This window comes from Ptiloglossa arizonensis, chromosome 10 (assembly GCF_051014685.1).
Source record: "Ptiloglossa arizonensis isolate GNS036 chromosome 10, iyPtiAriz1_principal, whole genome shotgun sequence".
NCBI lineage: Eukaryota > Metazoa > Arthropoda > Insecta > Hymenoptera > Colletidae > Ptiloglossa > Ptiloglossa arizonensis.
This window is the reverse complement of record NC_135057.1, coordinates 15,698,570-15,719,599: the sequence shown is the minus strand read 5'-3', so window position 1 is coordinate 15,719,599 and position 21,030 is coordinate 15,698,570. Positions and strand designations below refer to the sequence as shown.

At 34.3% G+C, this 21,030-nt stretch overlaps 6 protein-coding genes across 12 annotated transcripts; 3 read left to right on the top strand and 3 right to left on the bottom strand.

Moving 5' to 3' along the window:
* Nucleotides 1–344: 344 nt before the first annotated feature.
* LOC143152274 (neuroepithelial cell-transforming gene 1 protein) lies at nucleotides 345–2,838 on the bottom strand. Its single transcript, XM_076322204.1, has 6 exons — nucleotides 2,701–2,838; nucleotides 2,302–2,455; nucleotides 1,929–2,173; nucleotides 1,481–1,844; nucleotides 974–1,402; nucleotides 345–891 (listed from the first exon to the last, which is right to left on the bottom strand). The coding sequence occupies exons 2-6, from the start codon at nucleotides 2,365–2,367 to the stop codon at nucleotides 475–477; spliced, it is 1,521 nt and encodes a 506-aa protein (XP_076178319.1). The 5' UTR covers nucleotides 2,368–2,455; nucleotides 2,701–2,838; the 3' UTR covers nucleotides 345–474.
* Nucleotides 2,435–4,036, top strand: LOC143152275 (RNA exonuclease 4). 4 transcript variants are annotated; one of them, XM_076322205.1, is made up of 2 exons: nucleotides 2,435–2,583; nucleotides 3,153–4,036. In XM_076322205.1, the coding sequence occupies exons 1-2, from the start codon at nucleotides 2,450–2,452 to the stop codon at nucleotides 3,982–3,984; spliced, it is 966 nt and encodes a 321-aa protein (XP_076178320.1). In that variant the 5' UTR covers nucleotides 2,435–2,449; the 3' UTR covers nucleotides 3,985–4,036. The 4 variants fall into 4 exon arrangements, with proteins under 4 accessions (XP_076178320.1, XP_076178323.1, XP_076178321.1 ...); XM_076322208.1 differs by lacking the exon at nucleotides 2,435–2,583 and adding an exon at nucleotides 2,588–2,705; XM_076322206.1 differs by lacking the exon at nucleotides 2,435–2,583 and adding an exon at nucleotides 2,742–2,871.
* Nucleotides 4,037–5,564: 1,528 nt separating this feature from the next.
* On the top strand, nucleotides 5,565–7,318 carry Wuho (tRNA (guanine-N(7)-)-methyltransferase non-catalytic subunit wuho). Its single transcript, XM_076321712.1, has one exon. The coding sequence runs from the start codon at nucleotides 5,954–5,956 to the stop codon at nucleotides 7,112–7,114; it is 1,161 nt and encodes a 386-aa protein (XP_076177827.1). The 5' UTR covers nucleotides 5,565–5,953; the 3' UTR covers nucleotides 7,115–7,318.
* Nucleotides 7,279–9,131, bottom strand: Rpt4 (Regulatory particle triple-A ATPase 4). Its single transcript, XM_076321711.1, has 7 exons — nucleotides 8,973–9,131; nucleotides 8,727–8,806; nucleotides 8,610–8,649; nucleotides 8,404–8,540; nucleotides 7,962–8,334; nucleotides 7,633–7,896; nucleotides 7,279–7,557 (listed from the first exon to the last, which is right to left on the bottom strand). Exons 1-7 carry the CDS (start codon nucleotides 9,067–9,069, stop codon nucleotides 7,367–7,369), a joined length of 1,182 nt encoding a protein of 393 aa, XP_076177826.1. The 5' UTR covers nucleotides 9,070–9,131; the 3' UTR covers nucleotides 7,279–7,366.
* A 41-nt stretch (nucleotides 9,132–9,172) lies between these two features.
* LOC143152053 (pseudouridylate synthase RPUSD4, mitochondrial) lies at nucleotides 9,173–11,383 on the top strand. Of its 3 annotated transcripts, none has more exons than XM_076321715.1 (5): nucleotides 9,173–9,534; nucleotides 9,771–9,989; nucleotides 10,071–10,248; nucleotides 10,332–10,530; nucleotides 10,885–11,383. In XM_076321715.1, exons 2-5 carry the CDS (start codon nucleotides 9,776–9,778, stop codon nucleotides 11,365–11,367), a joined length of 1,074 nt encoding a protein of 357 aa, XP_076177830.1. In that variant the 5' UTR covers nucleotides 9,173–9,534; nucleotides 9,771–9,775; the 3' UTR covers nucleotides 11,368–11,383. The 3 variants fall into 3 exon arrangements, with proteins under 3 accessions (XP_076177830.1, XP_076177829.1, XP_076177828.1); XM_076321714.1 differs by having other exon boundaries at nucleotides 9,174–9,582; XM_076321713.1 differs by lacking the exon at nucleotides 9,173–9,534 and adding an exon at nucleotides 9,660–9,696.
* Nucleotides 10,512–12,232, bottom strand: Mrpl34 (mitochondrial ribosomal protein L34). 2 transcript variants are annotated; one of them, XM_076321717.1, is made up of 3 exons: nucleotides 12,174–12,232; nucleotides 11,776–12,004; nucleotides 11,565–11,706 (listed from the first exon to the last, which is right to left on the bottom strand). In XM_076321717.1, the coding sequence occupies exons 1-2, from the start codon at nucleotides 12,215–12,217 to the stop codon at nucleotides 11,866–11,868; spliced, it is 183 nt and encodes a 60-aa protein (XP_076177832.1). In that variant the 5' UTR covers nucleotides 12,218–12,232; the 3' UTR covers nucleotides 11,565–11,706; nucleotides 11,776–11,865. The 2 variants fall into 2 exon arrangements, with proteins under 2 accessions (XP_076177831.1, XP_076177832.1); XM_076321716.1 differs by lacking the exon at nucleotides 12,174–12,232 and having other exon boundaries at nucleotides 10,512–11,706; nucleotides 11,776–11,927.
* Between the last annotated feature and the right edge of the window lie 8,798 nt (nucleotides 12,233–21,030).

Sequence of the window (21,030 nt, the reverse complement as noted above, 5' to 3'; positions counted from 1 at the left end):
GAAGTGATTTTTTAAATTTACAATTCATATTAAACATACTTGTAAAAGCTTTAACAAGTATGTATTCGAATTTCTAAATATTGTTCTTTTCATCTTAACACCTTAACTACTGTTTTACTATATATAATCTATATATTTTACATTAATGTTATTTATCTCAAAGTGTTGAAACAATACATATATAAGTACATTTATTAATAGAAACTTATACTTTTTTCAATTGTATTAGGAGTAAAATGCAATCTCCAGAACACATTAATAATTAATACATACATTGATCAAAATTTAATATATTAAAAAAATGTATAGCATGATAGTGTTTGAGAATATTTTAAAGATCTACATCAAAATGCTATCAAAATGCTACCAAAATGCTACCAAAATTTATGAATACATTGCAAACATTTTTTAATTCAATATAGTACATACTCGAATATAGAAAATTATATGAAATGGAGTGCAACGTTTTTAAGATTAAATATAACCCATACTATTACGCTTCTGTCTCAAAAAGCTCCTTTTTAATGTTAGAGAAAAGTTATTTTCGTTTATCTTATTCATAGATGATCCAGTAGATTGCTTTACTTTTGATGGTATCAAAATCTGTTGATTCTCTTTTTCATTAGTATCAATTACACTTTCTAACGTATTAGTTCTATATTGACGAACTTTGTTAAGTGAATCGATCCAATGTCTCTTTCCATGTTCATCTTCTGTTATTAAAAAGTAATCGCCAATTTTAAATCCACAAGTTGTAATCAATTTCTCTTCTGTACTTATACAGATTTGTTCTTTGGGTATAACAGGAAAAGACAAATTATACTTTTTACTCATAGATTTTGCCCTACGAGTTATGACAAAACCAGTGTTGAAGAGAAAGCACTGAAATTTCTAAAATAATTTACAATCATAAATTTATTTACAATTTCTTATGAACTGAAAAAATTATTTACGATTTACGATTTACTCTTACCATTCCTCGTGTATCCTTAAGCTGTCCTTCGGTGATCAGTTCTGTTGCATTTTCAATACACTTAGTAATATCGTAGTCCAATTTTATATTAATTTTTGACTGAGCTAACTGGCATTCTGCAGCTCCCATGGATTTGTCTATATTATTAAGTAATTTGGACAACATATCATATGCTTCTTTTAAAGGTATCTGATCTGTATGTGTGGTTGGAGTATGCCTAAGTATTTCTTTAACCAATAATGGATATTTAACAATTCTTGATCGTGCTACATCTATGTAAGTCCACAAATCAACCGAATGAGGAGATTCCAAGCGTTTTTTCAAGAAAGATTGGAAACGTTTATTTGTCAATCTTTTTTCATCTAACAAACGTTTTGCCCATATTTGTGTTCTGCACCTTTCCATGTACGGTTTTGTTAACGTTGGCGTCTATAAGAATTGTGAAATTAATGCTTGTAGAATCAGTAAATATTAAATTCTAATCATTAGAGTGTGATAGTAACTAACCCAGTTTAATATCGTAGGACCAACTGTATCTGTAAATCCATATTGGTCTCTTAAATCGATCAGTTCATCTCTCAATTTACTATGTATTTCAATAAGATGAGTTACACTGCTAAAAAGTGTAAGTAACTCGTCAGAACTAAAAATACCAGTGGGTATCAATGGTTCGTAATAATAATCTTTGAGAACACATAGATCATTAATAAGTACATTCTCTCCACAATATAGTTCATAGATTGCTTCTTGCCTTTTAACTTCTTTTCTACTCAAGACATAATTTGGTCGGTCTTTGATATTTGAATTTGCTACATCAAGTACCCAACTTTTAAGTGTAAAATTGTTAGTGCTTTCAATATTCTCTGTGGGTCTAAGAAACAAAAATTTAAAGTTAATTAAAAATAAAAACTTTAAACCTACATTAAAGGTATAATTAACAATGTTCAATTTATACTTTTTTCTTAATGTTCCTGTGTCTAATTCATTATCCACAAATGATACATCTGTTGCACCTGGTTGAATTGTAAAAGATCTATGAAGGGTATTTCCTTGTTTACTACCGATACTAGAAGATGAGAAAATACTGTTCGCTACTTCTGTAATTCTCCTTCGTTTCTTTTTTTTTCCCAAGTCTGATTCAATGGATATGTCCATGGAACTAATACTGATAGCATCACTCTTTGGACGTTTTCTTGAGCGCTAATTTAACATATTCAAAGTAAATGAAGATTGTGATACATTTAATACATAAAATTAAGGAATACTGATAAATAATGATATCATTAAAAGTCGGTTGAAAATATTATTGATAGTATATAAATACTTACCAACCAAAACTTTTTTCGTGGTTCTGGAAAAGTATCTTTAATCGTATTATTACTCTCATCGTTCATGTTTCTTTTAGCTTTTGAAAATTCACACACAAACGATTTTGTTACAATTATTCATATTCCGCAAAAAGTTAACCGTCGAGCTATGCAGCTAAGGGGAAAACGATTTATCAGTACAAACTTGGCAGATGTAAACACTAGACATTTTTCTGGTAATTCTAGCATGGTGGCTTCTTTAATTTTTATCGTCGGTTTTATCGTTATGATATTATTTATAAGGTGAGAAATCTTATAATATTCCTATCTGCACGAAAGCGTCGTTCGATTTAACAATTCTTCGATACCCTTTTTTTTGGAAAGAACATAACCCTTCTCAATAAATGTAAAAAAACTTACACATGGTAAATATTTTGTACTTTAGTTTCTACTCAAAACATCTTTGTCCATTCTTAACACCTCTGAATAATATTGCTAATAACAAAGAAAGGAATTACGGTTATAAATTTTGATTATAGATTTGTAATGGTTTCTTTGTTCGATTATGTATTCGAGAAAGAAAGAAAGATGGTATTGTCCATTTTTGAATTGTATAACAGTGTTTTGAATTTGTGTCGCCATATTTAAGTTGACACATTATCTAACCAAATTTGTCAATAATTGTAACTAATTTGGATATATTTTTGTGCCAGTTTGAAAACAGATTATTTATATTTAACTATTTAATAGAGATTATACGAGTAAATTAAAAATTTGTGTTTGTATACGTACACGTGTTAAATGGAAAGGTTAGGACAGGTAAAAATTGTATATCATCATACCTACAAGTAATCTTTTCTTAAAACTGCCAGGAAAATCGAGGTAAAGGAAAAACAATGCCGTTCTAAAAAAATTGCTACAAAGCAAATCATGGATGAAAAAAGTAAAAAGAATTGCCATCGTGTCACTGCACATACGGAGCGTAATGCGCCCGGTCGTAATTGGGAAATTTTCAAAAGTATAGATTTTAATTCAACATCGATAGAATCAGATGTTTTTGGTAAAGAAAAAATTAGGAACAAGTTGATCCCTCATCGCAAAACGTCAAGAAAGAAACAACATACATTTATACCAAGTCCAAATTCCATACTGCAGAATAATGCAGAAGAAATATACGATGAAAATAAAAAAAAGTTGACAAAACATGTGGCTATGGACTGTGAAATGGTAGGTATAGGTGATGGTACTCAAAGTATGATAGCTAGAGTATCCATTGTGAATCGACATGGCTTCTGCATTTATGATAAATATGTCAAGCCAAGAGAACCTGTGAAAGATTATAGAACTAAAGTTAGTGGTATACGTCCGCATAATCTCTGGTCTGGAGAACAATTTGAAGTTGTTCAAAAAGAAGTGGCTGAGATTTTAAAAGGGCGCATTTTGGTTGGTCATTCATTGATGCATGATCTTAATGTATTGTATCTCTTTCATCCAAGAAAACATTTACGAGATACTTCTAGGTTTAAAACTTTTTGCCAATTATCCAGAGGAAATACACCAAGCTTAAAGAAACTTGCACATGAATTGTTGGGTAGAGAGATACAAACAGGGGAACATAATTCAATAGAAGATGCAAGAGCTGCAATGCAATTGTATGTACTATATAGAAACAAATGGGAATTTGAAATCTATTCTAAACGATAGTTCTGTAACGTTGGTAAGGTTACAAAATAAAGAGTCACAAGATTATTTTCAAGATGCACTTTATTCACTCCACTGATACATGATCGTCGCGGCGACGATTTTGGACAGTGAGACCTTCTAACAACTGGTGAAGTTTCATCTCGAGTTTGTTTATAAATGTTCCCGAAAAAGTAATGCCTTTTCGGCTGGTGATTTCTCTAGCTGTGAAGTATGCAGTGTACGTGAAAATCGTAAATGCCTGAATTCGTTTTTACTACTTGCAAATGTTTTTGTTATTCATTTGTTCAACTGAGAAGCTTTTCCAAATTTTGTATATATAAAAAGTATTATCTATTTCATACTTATTTTCAAGATGGTACTTTTATAACAATAAAAATGTGGATAATACAAAAATATGTTTACTTTGTATAAGATAAAATTATGTTAAACAAATTGACTTTATTTCTTAAGATTATATTTATAGAATGGATTAATTTTCAGTAGCTCTTAGTTTAAGTATGACTTCCAAATGTAGAATGATAAAGTTTAAATCTGTTTAATTAAATTTAAAAGTGTAAATAGCATGTTATCAAAATGGAAAGAATTGTGTTAAAAACATTAAAACATAAAAACATTCTTTTTCATACATACCTTATTTTGTTATTCATTTTAATTTCTACGAGTGATTGTAAATTGGAGATATAAATAGTTTTGAGCACAAATCAATTAATATATATTTAAAATTTATATTTAGTGAAGCAGTGATAAGTATTTAAAATAGATTTAATACAACTATCACTTTTCCTAATTGTGGAAAGATAACTACCACAGATGAGATTATTTCTATATTATCGGTAACAGTACATACATTACATCTTACAGAAGTAAATGCTACATAATTTGAAATACCGATCTCATAAAATTTCAGCAGTCTTGAAACGACTTCTTTATTTATGAACGATAATTCTGAGAACTATATTCAACTGAACCGCCGATGTCGGTAAAAATAGTAAACATAAAACTCATTTCTATACATAGTTTATGATTCTATTAAACCAGCTTAGAAAATATTGTGACAACAATTTCTATTCATTCTCACAAAGGGAACTCTCTTTCCATTCTTTGCTTCTGATCGTGTGACACCAATCTCATAAAATGAAATCTATATCTCGTTTATGGTACAAATAAGAGTCGGTGTATTTAATTTTAATTTTTTTCGCTTATAGCATTGGAAATTTATTCTATCCTAAATGGATAACGTTGGATGTGACTCCAAAATGATAAGAGAGTTTGCAAGCCTCCGATTTGTGTGATGTGAAAAATCAACAGTCTACAAACCTGCACGTCTATTTTATATTCCTGTTGTGTAGTATATTGGGTGACACAAAACTGTACAGATGTAATACGGTGTGAAGCATATCCCAAAAGTACATCCCAATTGGTAGAATGTCATTGGTAATGTGCATTTTACCAATCGGAAGCCTTATGCCTTCTGTACATTTGTGAATTACATTTACATAGTTCAATTTATACTGACATTAAATACCACGTAAACACTATTTTATGCCAAAGTTTTAATAACAATGTGATATTACCATAAAAAAGATTAATGGTTCATTATACATACATGTTTGTACGTTCCGCACTACATTCAGTTATTTTTTATACAACTTTTATACTTGCTTTTGTAAAGGTTGGTAATATGTGTATAGTTTTTATCATTTGTATCATTAATATGCGACGTGTTTGATACACGTGGAGTTCCAAGCACGCAGCGAAATTTATTAATAATTTCTTTTATATTTATAAATCAATAGCAACCATGTATGGTTCACAAACGAATTTATTTTATTGTGATTTTGTGACTTCATAATATACTTGTGTGCAACATTTTGTTCTTCGTGAATATAAAGTTGCATGTGATTATTTATTTAGAAAATCACAGTCACATTATAAACATTTTTTATTCAGCAAAGTGTATGTTTTAATTATGAGTTTCTCTATATATGATTCAGACGTCGCTCTATGTAACAACGAGCATGTCGTAATATACAATATCGAAAGTAATACACAAAGTACAATTCGTTTGCCTGATCTGCAAACGGAGAAAAAAATTGATTCACACAATAATGTAAATATTGAAACATTCCATGCGATAACGAATGTAACATTTTCAAATGATGGAAAGTATTTTTTTGTCTGTACAAATCGCAAGCAATTGTGCCTATATGAAAGGAGGAATCAGAATCTTTTATTGAATAGGACACTTGCAAGAGCTGCTAGCAAAGTACGGTTTACTCCTAGTAATGATATAGTTGTTGCCGACAAAGCAGGAGATGCTTATCTATTTTCTAACAATAAATCTGATTATGGTATCTTACTGTTGGGACATTTGTCAATGTTGCTTGATGTATTGGTTACTCAAGATGAAAAACATATTATTACAACAGACAGAGATGAAAAGATTAGAGTATCTATGTTTCCAAATTCATATAATATTGTGTCTTATTGCTTAGGGCATAAAAAGTTTGTAACAAACATTTTGGAGTTACCTCATGATAAAACTGTTCTAGTATCTTGTGGAGGAGATGGTATTTTTATTCTATGGGATTATAAAACTGGAGAAGAACTATTGTCTGTTGACTTTTGTAACAAAATATCTAAAAGCGATATTGAAAAATTTAATGAACAACTTCAGGATTATCATTTGGATGAATCTGTGGAAATTTTACCTGTAAAACATTTAAGACTCTGTATACTTGATATTGTATCATCTTTAGTTGTAATGAGCTTTCATAACAACTCATTGTTATTGGTTTACATTATTAATGGTACTATAAAATTAAAATTTGAAGCAACATATGTACAATCTATAATTGCAGATAGCGAACCTTTAGAATGCTATCTTTATAACAAAAATTTATGGCTGTTAAATGATCTAGGATTTAAAGTGTATGAATTTAAACAGAATAATTTTGTGCTCAATGATGCAGTGAATTATAAACTAAATCCATTAAATAATCTTTGGGAAACATTGAGAAACGATTCCATTAAGCAGAATTTATTTCCAATTTTGTATAAAAGGAAATATGACAATGTGCAAGAGTATTTAGAAAGGAAAAAGACACGTCTTGCAAACATTGCTGAATAATCTTTAATATTAAGTAATCTATTCGGTGCAACGAAACTCAAGTGTAACTGAACAAACTGTAAGATTAAATTTGACCATACCATTCAAAGTTATAAAGCATCCATGTATTGCTAAGGAAATTGTTTCTTTGAAGCATACGTTATTATCATAAAATACAAATACTATTACAATAAAGTAAATTTGTTTTATTGAACCACACATTGGTTAGTGAATTAACTGAGTTATAAATTTAACATAATCAATATATATCCTTTATACTGGTTTATAATCCAATTTCGATTCAAGTTTCTTATTATCTGAGACTTTTCTCACTGCTTTCATAAAATCTTCTTGCACTACATATTCTCGTTCTAATCGTATTGCAAATAGTCCTGCTTCGGTACAAACATTCCTCAAATCTGCACCATTGAATCCATCAGAAAGCTTCACTACCGCTTCATAATCTGAAATAAATTTAAAATTATTAGTATCCTATGTATATGACAAAAATGAATGAAAGATATCAAATTATTCTTTACCGATTTCTCCGTGTTTTGATATAGGACCAGCATGAATCTTTAAAATTTCTAAACGTGCTTGTTCATTAGGTAATGGGATTTCAATTTTTCTGTCTAATCTACCAGGTCGCAATAAAGCTGGATCTAAAGTATCTGGTCTATTTGTAGCCATTATCATTTTAACTTGACCCAAAGAATCAAAACCATCCATTTGATTCAATAGTTCCATTAAAGTTCTTTGAATTTCTCGATCGGCACTCGTTCCTTCCGAAAATCTACGTCCACCTGTAATCAAATAAGTAATTACAAAACTGATATTTTCGTTTTTGGTAAACTATAAATGTTCATACCAATTGCATCAATTTCATCCATGAATATAATGCAAGGTTGATGATCTCGTGCATAATTAAACATCTCTCTGATCAATCGTGCTGATTCACCAATATATTTATCGACAATAGCACTTGATACAACTTTTAAGAAATTTGCAGCCAATTGGCTAGCAACGGCTCTGGCCAATAATGTTTTACCAGTTCCTGGAGGACCATACAAGAGACATCCTTTTGGGGGAGTTATCCCCACTCTCTGAAATAGTTCAGGATTTAACAGTGGTAATTCTATAACTTCTCTCAATTCTCGTATTTGTTCACTTAAGCCACCAATTGCAGCATATGAAACATCACCAGGGTCTTCGTGTGACATGTTGTATACTAGTGGATCAACCTAAATATATTGATAAGCAATATAAGATTTATTTAAACACAAAGTTAATATTGATAGAATGAATTTTACCTCTCGAGGTAAGTAACGCATTATAGTAAGAGTAGTCATATCAAGCGCTACTCTTGTTGCAGATTTCAATTTATTTTTATCAAGTTGTCGTCGACAACCAACAACATAACGTGGTCCATTTGTGGCTTTTACTATAACTGTAAACATATGATTATATACATGAGTATACTTACACATAAATATAAAGTTATAAATTAAACACTTACACTTTTCCTCTGTAAGTTGTTTTAACACTTCTCCAACAATCTATGATACAAATGTTTTACATTCTTAATATGAAAGTTGTAATATGGGAATGATTAAGCAGAAATAATGTTTTTTACCTGTCCAACACTTTGTAAAGCCTTTAGATCATTTTCAGATTTATCATATTGCTTCGTTAAATCTTTAAGGTGTTCTCTCACTGAAAACACGAGAGATACAATAACAATTTGATAAGTGATACCTTTTATAATCTTTATGACAGTCGTCGAGTACAATAGCTTGATGTGTACGATTGTAGTAGTATCGTGAATCGCTTATAAAAGTGTAATGAGTTGAACAAAAACTTATTAATAAACTTGTCTTACTTTCTTTTAGACGTGATTCTACTTCTTTATGTTCAAGAAGTTTTTTTCGATAGTCTTGGAGAGCTTTTTCCCTCACCGTGTCCATGGTAGTTGCCATTTTTACTTATTTTGCTGTCTAACTGAGTATTCGTAGATGGATTTTTTGCGCATGCGCATTAAAAGTAGCATCAATATAGTACTTTCATCGAGTGAAAACGAGTGTTATATGGCCCCCTGTTTGGTTATTTTATAAAGTTGTCTACAAGTTTTTGAAGAATAAATAAAAGAATTAAAGGATAGAAAGATGTTTATAAACAGTAATTTAAAGAATCTGGGAATATCATTTGTGGTTTTTGAAAAGAAAAACCTCAATTCAAAATTTATCACGAGATATTCAAGTTATATTCGAGCAATTACTTAAGTTCCATTTTCATGTGACAAAAGTCACGACTTTAATACCGCGTCGTTGTGCACGTGTGTGCTGATTTAATAATATTTTCATGAACGTTAAACAAATTATTCAGGAACAATTACTATTGTACGAAGGAGTGGTTTCATTAATTTTAAGAAACATTATAGTTATGTACGGAAGTTCCCTTACTTGATTGGTTAATTAACTTTGTTTTAAAACGTAATAAACAGTTTCTTATTTGAAGTGTTTTTAATTTCGAAATGATTATTAACAATTATATTCATTTATTATCTAAATATTAGGAGTAAATTATGCGTCTTGTTTTATTTTTAGGTTCTATGATTTTGTAATTTAAGAAAATAATGGGTAACAATTTATTACATGTAATTACTATATTGTTTTTACAGCAAAAATGAATAATTTAACGATTAAATCTGATGTACTTAGACGCACATGTATACTTTCAACAAATACATTGAACACAAAATTGTTTAAAAGAGATTATGCGGAAAGTGCTGTAGATAAAAAATTGAAAAATAGAATTCATCCTTTCAAAGAAATTCATCCTTGGAAATCATTAGCAGAATTTTCTGAAGATCTTGCAAGAAATGTGATTTATAATAAAGGTACGTATGGCAAGTGACAAATAATTTTTTATATATTTTTCCAACAGTATAAATTTTATTAAATTAACCTTTATTTTGCAGATGGTTTAGTTGTGCTGAATAAACCATATGGTATAAGCCATGAAAAAGGAAAATACAAAGAAACATCTTTTTATCATCCTATATGCAATTCTGTAAATTATACATTAGAAGATGCTTTGCCATACATTGCAGAACAACTGAAATATTCAAAATTAACTGTAGTTAAAAAACCTGAAAAGTAAGTAAAATTTTGTCAAGAATGATAGGTGTTGTTTAATTTTGCATTTTTTATCTAAAGGTATAAATCAATTTTGGAATTAGATACATGAGTGGCATCACACTATTAGCAAAGGATTCTAATGTTCAAGAAAAGATACAACTTGCATTACGTCGTGGTAACAATTTTACAAGTACTTATTGGATAGTTACATGTAGGGTTCCAAACAAATTAAAAGGTAAAGAACATTTGGCAATGAGACCATTGGAAATAAAACAGACAAATACCAGGAGCCATAAAACGGTAATTTTATTAACTTTGTGGGTCTGAAGTAGTACATTACACTCTCTGTGTGGTTGGAATTAATTTTCCAGTCACAGATAGGATATTTATCGAGTATGTAATGAATAATTATGTGTACAATTTTAATATATTTTTCTCTACAATTTTGAAAAATATTGCATTTTCCTAAAACTCACAATGTTACTTATGGATTAACATTATTCATTATCTAAATAAATTAGAAAGTGCTTAGAATATTTTCATCTTGGCCGTGCTTATGTGTGCGTCTATAGACCAGTAAAACACCCAAAAGATGCTTTGTAAATTAACAATTTGTTTTATTTACACTACTAACCAATTGTATATCATTTTCAGCCAGTTATTGTTACATCGTGGTCTAATAAGGATCAGAAAAGAAGAAATGTGAAAATTTTGAACGTCGAATTCAAAGTTATATCCAACTCCACGCTCAATGCATGTTCCCTGATTCAAATAAAGTCATCTACTATGAAGTGGCATGCAATTAGATTATTTGCAGCTACATTCTTATTTACTCCAATCCTAGGAGATAATATTTACACGTCACGGATCCAAAAAATTGGCGATACTTATGTACTCATTGACGCCTTTAAGGAATGTGTAAACTTATCATCAAAATTGGACCAATCAATTTTCAATTTATTGAATCTAAAGCCTGTGCATCAACCTATCATTCCTGTACATATTCATTTAAGATCGATAGGTTTACCATCCCTTTTTAAAAAGAACGAAGACCTAATAATCGAAGCACCTTTAATGCCACCTTTCAGTTGGACTTTCGAACAACTCAAATTCAAATGTTCAAAAGAAAATAAATAATTAAGATTATAGTATACTCTAGTATTTTTTATTTTCATTGTTTTCATTATGTCACACTTTTTATGTTTCAAAAAGCAATAATTGTTTATTAATTAACCAATATGTAGTATTTAATGGCTGAGTACATATCTGCCTTTTAATATTCTTCTCATGAGGATTTTTCTACCACTGAGTGTTGCCATTCTCGTATTCCAACCGTGTCGTTTAATACGGCGATATTCATTAGGACGAGGAAAACAATATCTTATTTTTGTTCTACTGAATGTAAGACTCCACTGATTCGGTATTGCCGGTGAACCGATAATTGACGAAGAAATTTTGCCTAACGACACGAGACATCTGCAAACAATTCCAATTGTTTCGAAGGAATGTAAATATAATGTTAATTTTAAGAAACATTATACATACGGAAGAGCTTTGTATGCATTATAAAATAATTTTCCAAACATGTTGCGTTACTTCTATCGTTGGTTTTACCATAGACTTTGGTCTACCATTTTACGAAACGCCTGTACATGCAGTCATTGCCTCTCCTTCGATGGTGGTGCTATCTGTGGCTACTCGGCCAAGTTTGTCGAGGATTGATTCGTACTTCTGTCTCCAAATGGCGCCGTAAGGAACATATTTGCTTTTTATCCTAAATAAACAAGTAACTTGAAACACTAAGGAAGAATCAAAAGGTGTTACCGAATCTCTACTTGTTTCATTAATAAATATTTTACTTGTAAATTACATCACAACCAATGGTCTAATTTAATTATACTTGAAACATTCTGACCCTACATTGTTGATTTACATAAACATACCCCTTACATATGTTAGTAATAAACAACTTGTATGAGTATAACATCAATTGATTCAACCTAGATTTCTAAAGTACTCGAATTAATTATTTGTTTATGTAACAAAATAATTTAAACCTGCTAGAATAGCAATAGTTTGCTCTCTAGTGACGAAAGTAGACATTATTCCACGACAAACTTGGCCGAGTAGCCACAGTTGGCGCCACATGCTTTCCATATTTTAAAACTAATTATTTGAAGAATGCATTAGGAACCGTCTCTTATTTCGAGTCTTGATTACAATTAATTTTTGTAGGGTATTTAATTACATATATTGTATAAGTAGAACCACATCGTAATATTAATGTTGTGAACATGCGTAAATCTTAATAACAATCGCGTGGATGAACAGAAATTCACTGAAACCGTTCCCTTTCGCAGATTTTGCGATATCTTGATGTTTATTTATCATAATTATCAAGAACCGTCGTAGGACCACAGATTAAACAATTATTAATAATGTCCTAGTATAAATAATAACTAAAAATATCATTTCGTTGAAATATTTTTTGTTCGCGATGGAATTTTTCATTGAGCCCCAACCAATATTGTCAAAGCTACATGTATCGATTATCGATTCACTAGTGTTTATCACGAAGATTTTTCTATCTAAAAAAGCGATTAATTGAATTTCGTCGCTTTCAAGTAAAAAATGCAACTTCTATGCGTATTGTGTAAATTATAAGCATTAAATAAATGTTAAATTAATGTACCAAACAGACAATTATTACTTTCCATGCTTTAAACTTTACGAAACACTTTTTACGTCGAATCTCGAACAAAATCAATTTATATAAGTTACTGAATCATTTGTAATGCACAAACAAGATGCACATTCTACGATTAATATTAAGAACATGCATAAATGTTAGTAACAATCTCGGAAATGAACAAACACTCACCGAAAACCGTTCGCCTTTGCAGATTTCTCAATATCTCGATGTTTATTTATCATAATTATTAACAACCATCGTAAGATCATAGTTTAAACAACTATTAACAATGTCCTAGTATAAATAATAGCTTAAAAGCCATCAATTTCTTGAAATATCCGCTTAAATCGTACAAATAAAATCGAAGTAACGAAAAGTCACCTTCTCGAGGGTATAAATAGAACCGCTGGTTACCGAAAATTTCATTCGCCCGGGAGCCTCCGCGGCGGACGGAGCTCCTCCCTTGGGGGACCTCGACCCTCAGGGCCAGGGTGGCCCGCCGCGGAGAAGGGTGGACTCGCGGCGTACTCCCGGCGGGCGGAGTTCCTCCTGTGGAGGATCCGGACCCTCCGGGCCAGGCTGGCCCGACTCGAACCCCCGGCGGGCGGAGTTCCTCCTCCGGAGGACCCGGACCCTCCGGGCCAGGGTGGCCCGAGGCGAAGAGGGGCCGTACCGCCGCTCTTTCTTTCCCCACTTTATTTCCACTTCCCCTACTCCAAGAATTTCTAACTTTGCTAAAATTTTTCAAAAAATTCTCAGAAATGACGTCATTTTCGCAAAATGCCGAAAATTCTCAGAAATGACGTCATTTCCGCGAAATTCCGATAATTCTCAGAAATGACGTCATTTCCAAGAAGTGGCACGATAGAATACCTCCTCGCACATCATGTTCTCCTGATACCAAAGTCTCGAAACTCGTTTAAAATTCGCGCCTAGAGGAAATTCTCAGAAATGACGTCATTTCCAAGAAGTGGCACGATAGGAATACCTCCTCGCACTTCATGTTCTCCTGATACCAAAGCCTCGAAAACTGTGAAAAATTCCAGTTAAAGTACAGAAATTCGTTTAAAATTCGCGCCTCGGGGAAATTCTTGGAAATGACGTAATTTCCAAGAAGTGGCACGATAGGAATACCTCCTCGCATATCATGTTCTCCTGATACCAAAGTCTGAATTCCGTACCAAAATTTTAGAAAATTTCTGTACTTTGCCAATTTCGGGACTTTGGTATCAGGAGAACATGATGTGCGAGGAGGTATTCCTATCGTGCCACTTCTTGGAAATGACGTCATTTCCAAGAATTTCCCCGAGGCGCGAATTTTAAACGAATTTCTGTACTTTAACTGGAATTTTTCACAGTTTTCGAGGCTTTGGTATCAGGAGAACATGAAGTGCGAGGAGGTATTCCTATCGTGCCACTTCTTGGAAATGACGTCATTTCTGAGAATTTCCTCTAGGCGCGAATTTTAAACGAGTTTCGAGACTTTGGTATCAGGAGAACATGATGTGCGAGGAGGTATTCCTATCGTGCCACTTCTTGGAAATTACGTCATTTCCAAGAATTTCCCCGAGGCGCGAATTTTAAACGAATTTCTGTACTTTAACTGGAATTTTTCACAGTTTTCGAGGCTTTGGTATCAGGAGAACATGAAGTGCGAGGAGGTATTCCTATCGTGCCACTTCTTGGAAATGACGTCATTTCTGAGAATTTCCTCTAGGCGCGAATTTTAAACGAGTTTCGAGACTTTGGTATCAGGAGAACATGATGTGCGAGGAGGTATTCTATCGTGCCACTTCTTGGAAATGACGTCATTTCTGAGAATTATCGGAATTTCGCGGAAATGACGTCATTTCTGAGAATTTTCGGCATTTTGCGAAAATGACGTCATTTCTGAGAATTTTTTGAAAAATTTTAGCAAAGTTAGAAATTCTTGGAGTAGGGGAAGTGGAAATAAAGTGGGGAAAGAAAGAGCGGCGGTACGGCCCCTCTTCGCCTCGGGCCACCCTGGCCCGGAGGGTCCGGGTCCTCCGGAGGAGGAACTCCGCCCGCCGGGGGTTCGAGTCGGGCCAGCCTGGCCCGGAGGGTCCGGATCCTCCACAGGAGGAACTCCGCCCGCCGGGAGTACGCCGCGAGTCCACCCTTCTCCGCGGCGGGCCACCCTGGCCCTGAGGGTCGAGGTCCCCCAAGGGAGGAGCTCCGTCCGCCGCGGAGGCTCCCGGGCGAATGAAATTTTCGGTAACCAGCGGTTCTATTTATACCCTCGAGAAGGTGACTTTTCGTTACTTCGATTTTATTTGTACGATTTAAGCGGATATTTCAAGAAATTGATGGCTTTTAAGCTATTATTTATACTAGGACATTGTTAATAGTTGTTTAAACTATGATCTTACGATGGTTGTTAATAATTATGATAAATAAACATCGAGATATTGAGAAATCTGCAAAGGCGAACGGTTTTCGGTGAGTGTTTGTTCATTTCCGAGATTGTTACTAACATTTATGCATGTTCTTAATATTAATCGTAGAATGTGCATCTTGTTTATGCATTACAAATGATTCAGTAACTTATATAAATTGATTTTGTTCGAGATTCGACGTAAAAAGTGTTTCGTAAAGTTTAAAGCATGGAAAGTAATAATTGTCTGTTTGGTACATTAATTTAACATTTATTTAATGCTTATAATTTACACAATACGCATAGAAGTTGCATTTTTTACTTGAAAGCGACGAAATTCAATTAATCGCTTTTTTAGATAGAAAAATCTTCGTGATAAACACTAGTGAATCGATAATCGATACATGTAGCTTTGACAATATTGGTTGGGGCTCAATGAAAAATTCCATCGCGAACAAAAAATATTTCAACGAAATGATATTTTTAGTTATTATTTATACTAGGACATTATTAATAATTGTTTAATCTGTGGTCCTACGACGGTTCTTGATAATTATGATAAATAAACATCAAGATATCGCAAAATCTGCGAAAGGGAACGGTTTCAGTGAATTTCTGTTCATCCACGCGATTGTTATTAAGATTTACGCATGTTCACAACATTAATATTACGATGTGGTTCTACTTATACAATATATGTAATTAAATACCCTACAAAAATTAATTGTAATCAAGACTCGAAATAAGAGACGGTTCCTAATGCATTCTTCAAATAATTAGTTTTAAAATATGGAAAGCATGTGACGCCAACTGTGGCTACTCGGCCAAGTTTGTCGTGGAATAATGTCTACTTTCGTCACTAGAGAGCAAACTATTGCTATTCTAGCAGGTTTAAATTATTTTGTTACATAAACAAATAATTAATTCGAGTACTTTAGAAATCTAGGTTGAATCAATTGATGTTATACTCATACAAGTTGTTTATTACTAACATATGTAAGGGGTATGTTTATGTAAATCAACAATGTAGGGTCAGAATGTTTCAAGTATAATTAAATTAGACCATTGGTTGTGATGTAATTTACAAGTAAAATATTTATTAATGAAACAAGTAGAGATTCGGTAACACCTTTTGATTCTTCCTTAGTGTTTCAAGTTACTTGTTTATTTAGGATAAAAAGCAAATATGTTCCTTACGGCGCCATTTGGAGACAGAAGTACGAATCAATCCTCGACAAACTTGGCCGAGTAGCCACAGATAGCGCCACCATCGAAGGAGAGGCAATGACTGCATGTACAGGCGTTTCGTAAAATGGCTATTAAAAATCATCCAATTCTAATAAAATTTCGCTTATTTGAAAGGGAAATGATCGTGCTATCCGATGTTCTGGGCAATAAATGGCTAGCTCTATTTCTTATATGCCGAACGCCTACTCGAACACTGGGAACTTTTAGAATTTGATCGCCCCCTCTTCATGCGGCGATTACGTTACTTATCTTTCGACCACGATAAAATAGGCCCCAAGGCGAAAGGATGACGAATTGAATAAAAGAGACAAGTGGTACTAGATAGTAAGAAACGAAACTGTATTTCACGTGAAGAGCGTGTAATATAATTATCAAATGTTCGTCGAGTTTGCTGATAAACATTTTCACGGAGAGCATCCAGTTCGCTTATCACAAAAAAAAAAAAGAAAATATAGAACAACAAAGTCCATCTCAAAGGTATCCTTAAAAAAAGCGCAGAGGAAAAGAAAAGGAAAAAGAGCGGCCGCTTCCCACGCATCTATCGTTGGTAGTCGGTCGATTTTCTTTCGATGAACGAAACGAAAAGAGTCCCAAGCGAAATACAAATCGTGGCGTTACACTCCGATCCAAGAACGTGTGAAGCACGTACTCGTTGCACCGGATACGAAGAACCGAACGATTCTCAGTGCCGAGGGAAAATTTCTAACTTTAACGTTTCCTCGTCCGTTTAAAGGAAACAAAAAGAAAAATACACACACGCGCCCGCGTCTCAATGTTAATAAGTCACCAACGAATTCATGAAGTCCCCCTATAGGTTCACAACCCACGTAAACATAACGAAACAATGTTCAACAAAGTATCGACTCTTGTCTGTATTGCATATCACACACACAACGCGTACAACAGTACATAAAGAATGCCTCTCTCAACCCCCTCCCCCCTCCCCACCCTCCTTCTCTTTTCTCTTTGTGGCGGCTCAAAAACTGACGTACTCGTAAAGGTACTCGCTCGATCCGACGTGATTCGAACGTGTAGATCGTTTGGGGGTGACTTTCAAATTCACTTTTGTATTCAACGATCATTCGTCGCGAGCAGAAACTCGCGTACAATGTTCCCGGTTCTCTTCCAAAGATCTTGTTTCGTCGCAAAACGTAAAAGGAGGTGAACTTAATTCTTATCGGTGCTCGGATTCGTAGTCTCGGCGCGCAGTATATAGACTGAACGCGTACAAGCGTCTACGTCACCCGAAGGATTAAGCTGCTTCTCGTTGGGCTTTTCGTCGTCGTACATGTATACACGTCTACGATAGATTAATGCGCGACCATTGTGAAAGCACGCACCGATACGATTCTCTTTCAAACGTCCTTGCTCTCCGCTTGAGACCAGAGGAGCATGTTGGCAGCAAGTACGCTAGATTCGACGGGGAGTGGCCAAAACAGTATGGCGGGGATAACTGTTCAGTGGTCACGAGCGACCGGCTGATTTTCATCCGATTATAGGTTTCTTAGTCGCTACAACGTGCGTCAACATGCTCTCTTCTCTACGTAAAAAAACAGAAGGTTCAATATCACGACCGGAGAAACATCCAGCATCATCCCCCCGGATCTCGGTTTCTCGATCACCGCTGATTTCTCGCAGCGGTACCACTCTCGATTTTTGTTTTCTTTTCTTCTTTTTTTTTTTTATCTTCACACAGCTCGAATTCGTCGGATTTTAAATCGTTTTTCACCGCCCGCTTTCCAGCTCGTCTTTCGAGCAGCCTCGAAATCCTCGGATAACACGATACAACTACTGGTCTAAAAACTAGAACGACGAATACGAACGTCGACGCGTTCAGTGCCCCGCGAAATTTGAACGAGTTACATATTTCCGATTATTCGTAAATTCCTTTCGTTTTCTCGTCTTCTCGTAGATTTCTCTCGGTGTCGACGAGCACGCGCCGGCCAATTGGACGATAACGATCGTAACGACGTAATCGAACGATAGATTATCGTTCGATTCCGCTGATAATGTATCTCGGGGTCGCGGAGGACCCAACGCTGGCGTTCAACGCGTCAACGTCGATCGTGCGTCGACGTTTCACGCTAAGCAGAGAAAAAGTATTGCGTATAACAAGGGAGGGACGTGACACAGACTAAGCCTTAACAACGACGATTGTTGGTTGCGCAACGAGCGTTCACGGCGTTGCTCACAAATTGTTAAATCGACAGACTTCTTACAGATTAGATTTGTGGCCCTCGATAAAAAATACGCGGCTCGTTTCGGGACGGGTTATAAAAATTGAACGCGCAAAACGAGCCTCGGAATTTCTCCCGCGTGGCTCTCCTCGAACCGCGCTCGAAATGAATCGAAGTCGCGACGTTCACGCAGACCCGATGCGAATTGTAAATTCGCTTTAACGAGCTCCGGGTCAGGGAAGAGAGATGTATACACATATATATATATATAAAAAAAAAAAAAAAAAAAAAAAAGAAGAAGAAGGGGATTCGAACCGTGCCTTACTTCTCTAAAGCCTGTGTTTCCTTAAGTATCGTTATAGTCTATTCTTACGTTAAAACATATAGCGAACACACGGCGGATCGTGACAAATATTCGAGCGTTTGCAATCATACACTATAACGAACAAAAACGGGTTACAATAAACATTTCTCTTAATTCTCTTGCGGTGAAAAATTTAAATATTGTTACATACTGGCAGATTTTAAACAAGTATTCTCAGATTCAAGTTCCGAGGAAATATTTTCAAAGTAGAGGTCACTTGAAGGTCCAGTTGTGCCACGTTAGTGAATTCTTCGTTTTTTCTTTTTTTTCTCTACACTCTCCTCCGGCTACTTCTTTGCTCTTAAGTGACCTACATAGCCTGTTTCTTTCGTTCGCTAAACTATGTCGCTGTTCGTTACAGAATTTAATCGTTAGCGGTCGAATACTCACGCGAACCACTTTATGAACTTATGCTCGTCCTTGCTTACCGAACAATATCGGTACCGCGATGTTACTTTGTTTTTTTTTTTTTTTTTTGCTGTTTCTAGCAACGAATACATTTATCGTATTGCTACACTCGATTCGCTTGAAATCAAAAAGCATCATGCCGCCGCGAACAAAAAATCGTACCTATGGCAGAGACACGTACATACAGATTATCGTGTTGCTCTTTATGGCAAACTGTACCTTCGCAAGCGAGCACTCGCGCGAAGAACGCGTGAACCCTACCGTTTTCACGATTAAAGCATGCTTTGCCCTTAACTAATATACAGTTGTTTTCTTTCTTTTCTTCTCTCTCTCTTTTTTTCTTTTTTTTTTATCGCGTGTATATATATATACAGAATAAATTAACAAGTACCTAATACTAAAAAAAAGATTACACAACGTCTCAGAGGCCAACGGGCCTCCGAAACGCTCGCAACTCTTACGATTTGAAAAACCTCAAGATGCTTCCAATGCGATATGTTCGTACGTCTTTGCCGCGCCACTTATTTCGGGCTGTTATGTTCCCCCTTTTTTAATATTTTCCGGTTTTGCCATTTTTTTTTTTCTTTTCTTTCCTTTGTAACGATTTATATTCCGAGGAGTTTGGGAGCGTCAGTTCTCACGTGGGACATATCGAGCAATAAACGTATAGCACCAATTTGTAACGTCAGGATTAAATGCAATCACAGCGTGGTACAATTAAAAAGGAACAGATATATAATTGTCATTGTGCATACGGGAGCATCTTGTACGCTAATCATTGCGACGAAATCGTTTATCGTATACACTCGCGTATAGGCCGATTTCGAACCTTCTGTGCAATGACTGGTTTTAATATTTATTTTTTATAATATCTTTATCGCAGTTAACACTGTTCGAGGCTCTCGGGTCTAAGCGGGGGAAATCTATAGCATTGCAGCTTCGTTGGGAATATTGTTTACATTTTGGATTCACTCTTTTTGTCGAATTATACATCTGGTTTAACTAGGGTGTGCTAGATTAGGTCAAACCTACTAGAAGTTCTAAAACTGCATAGGGACACGGGTTTCGTTCGGAAGCCTCAATCAATATTAACCGTAAGAACACAGACCCTAACAGCCTCAAAAGATCAATAACGTATCTCTATTATATTTCACGAATCAAACTTAATGGATTATTTTTTAAGGTACCTTGTAAATCTCTCGCGAACAAGACGATCTCTTTAACAACTAAATCGCAGGTCCAGCCTTTGCTTCGTTTATTACTCTAAAAGAAATTTGAATCTTATTTAAGTAACACTTCCAAGTATGCTGTATATCAAGAAATTGTTAAAACGGTTGCTCTTATATACCTGGTTCACGAGTATATACGATACGTGTTGCCTTCTTTTCACTGAATGTTACACGCACTGGAAAACTATCTGTACGCGATACGCTGACTGCTATATGTTGATTCATACAGTGATGTGCTAATATTAGACGTAAACGTAAATGAGATCGTGTAAATACTGTAGCCCGAA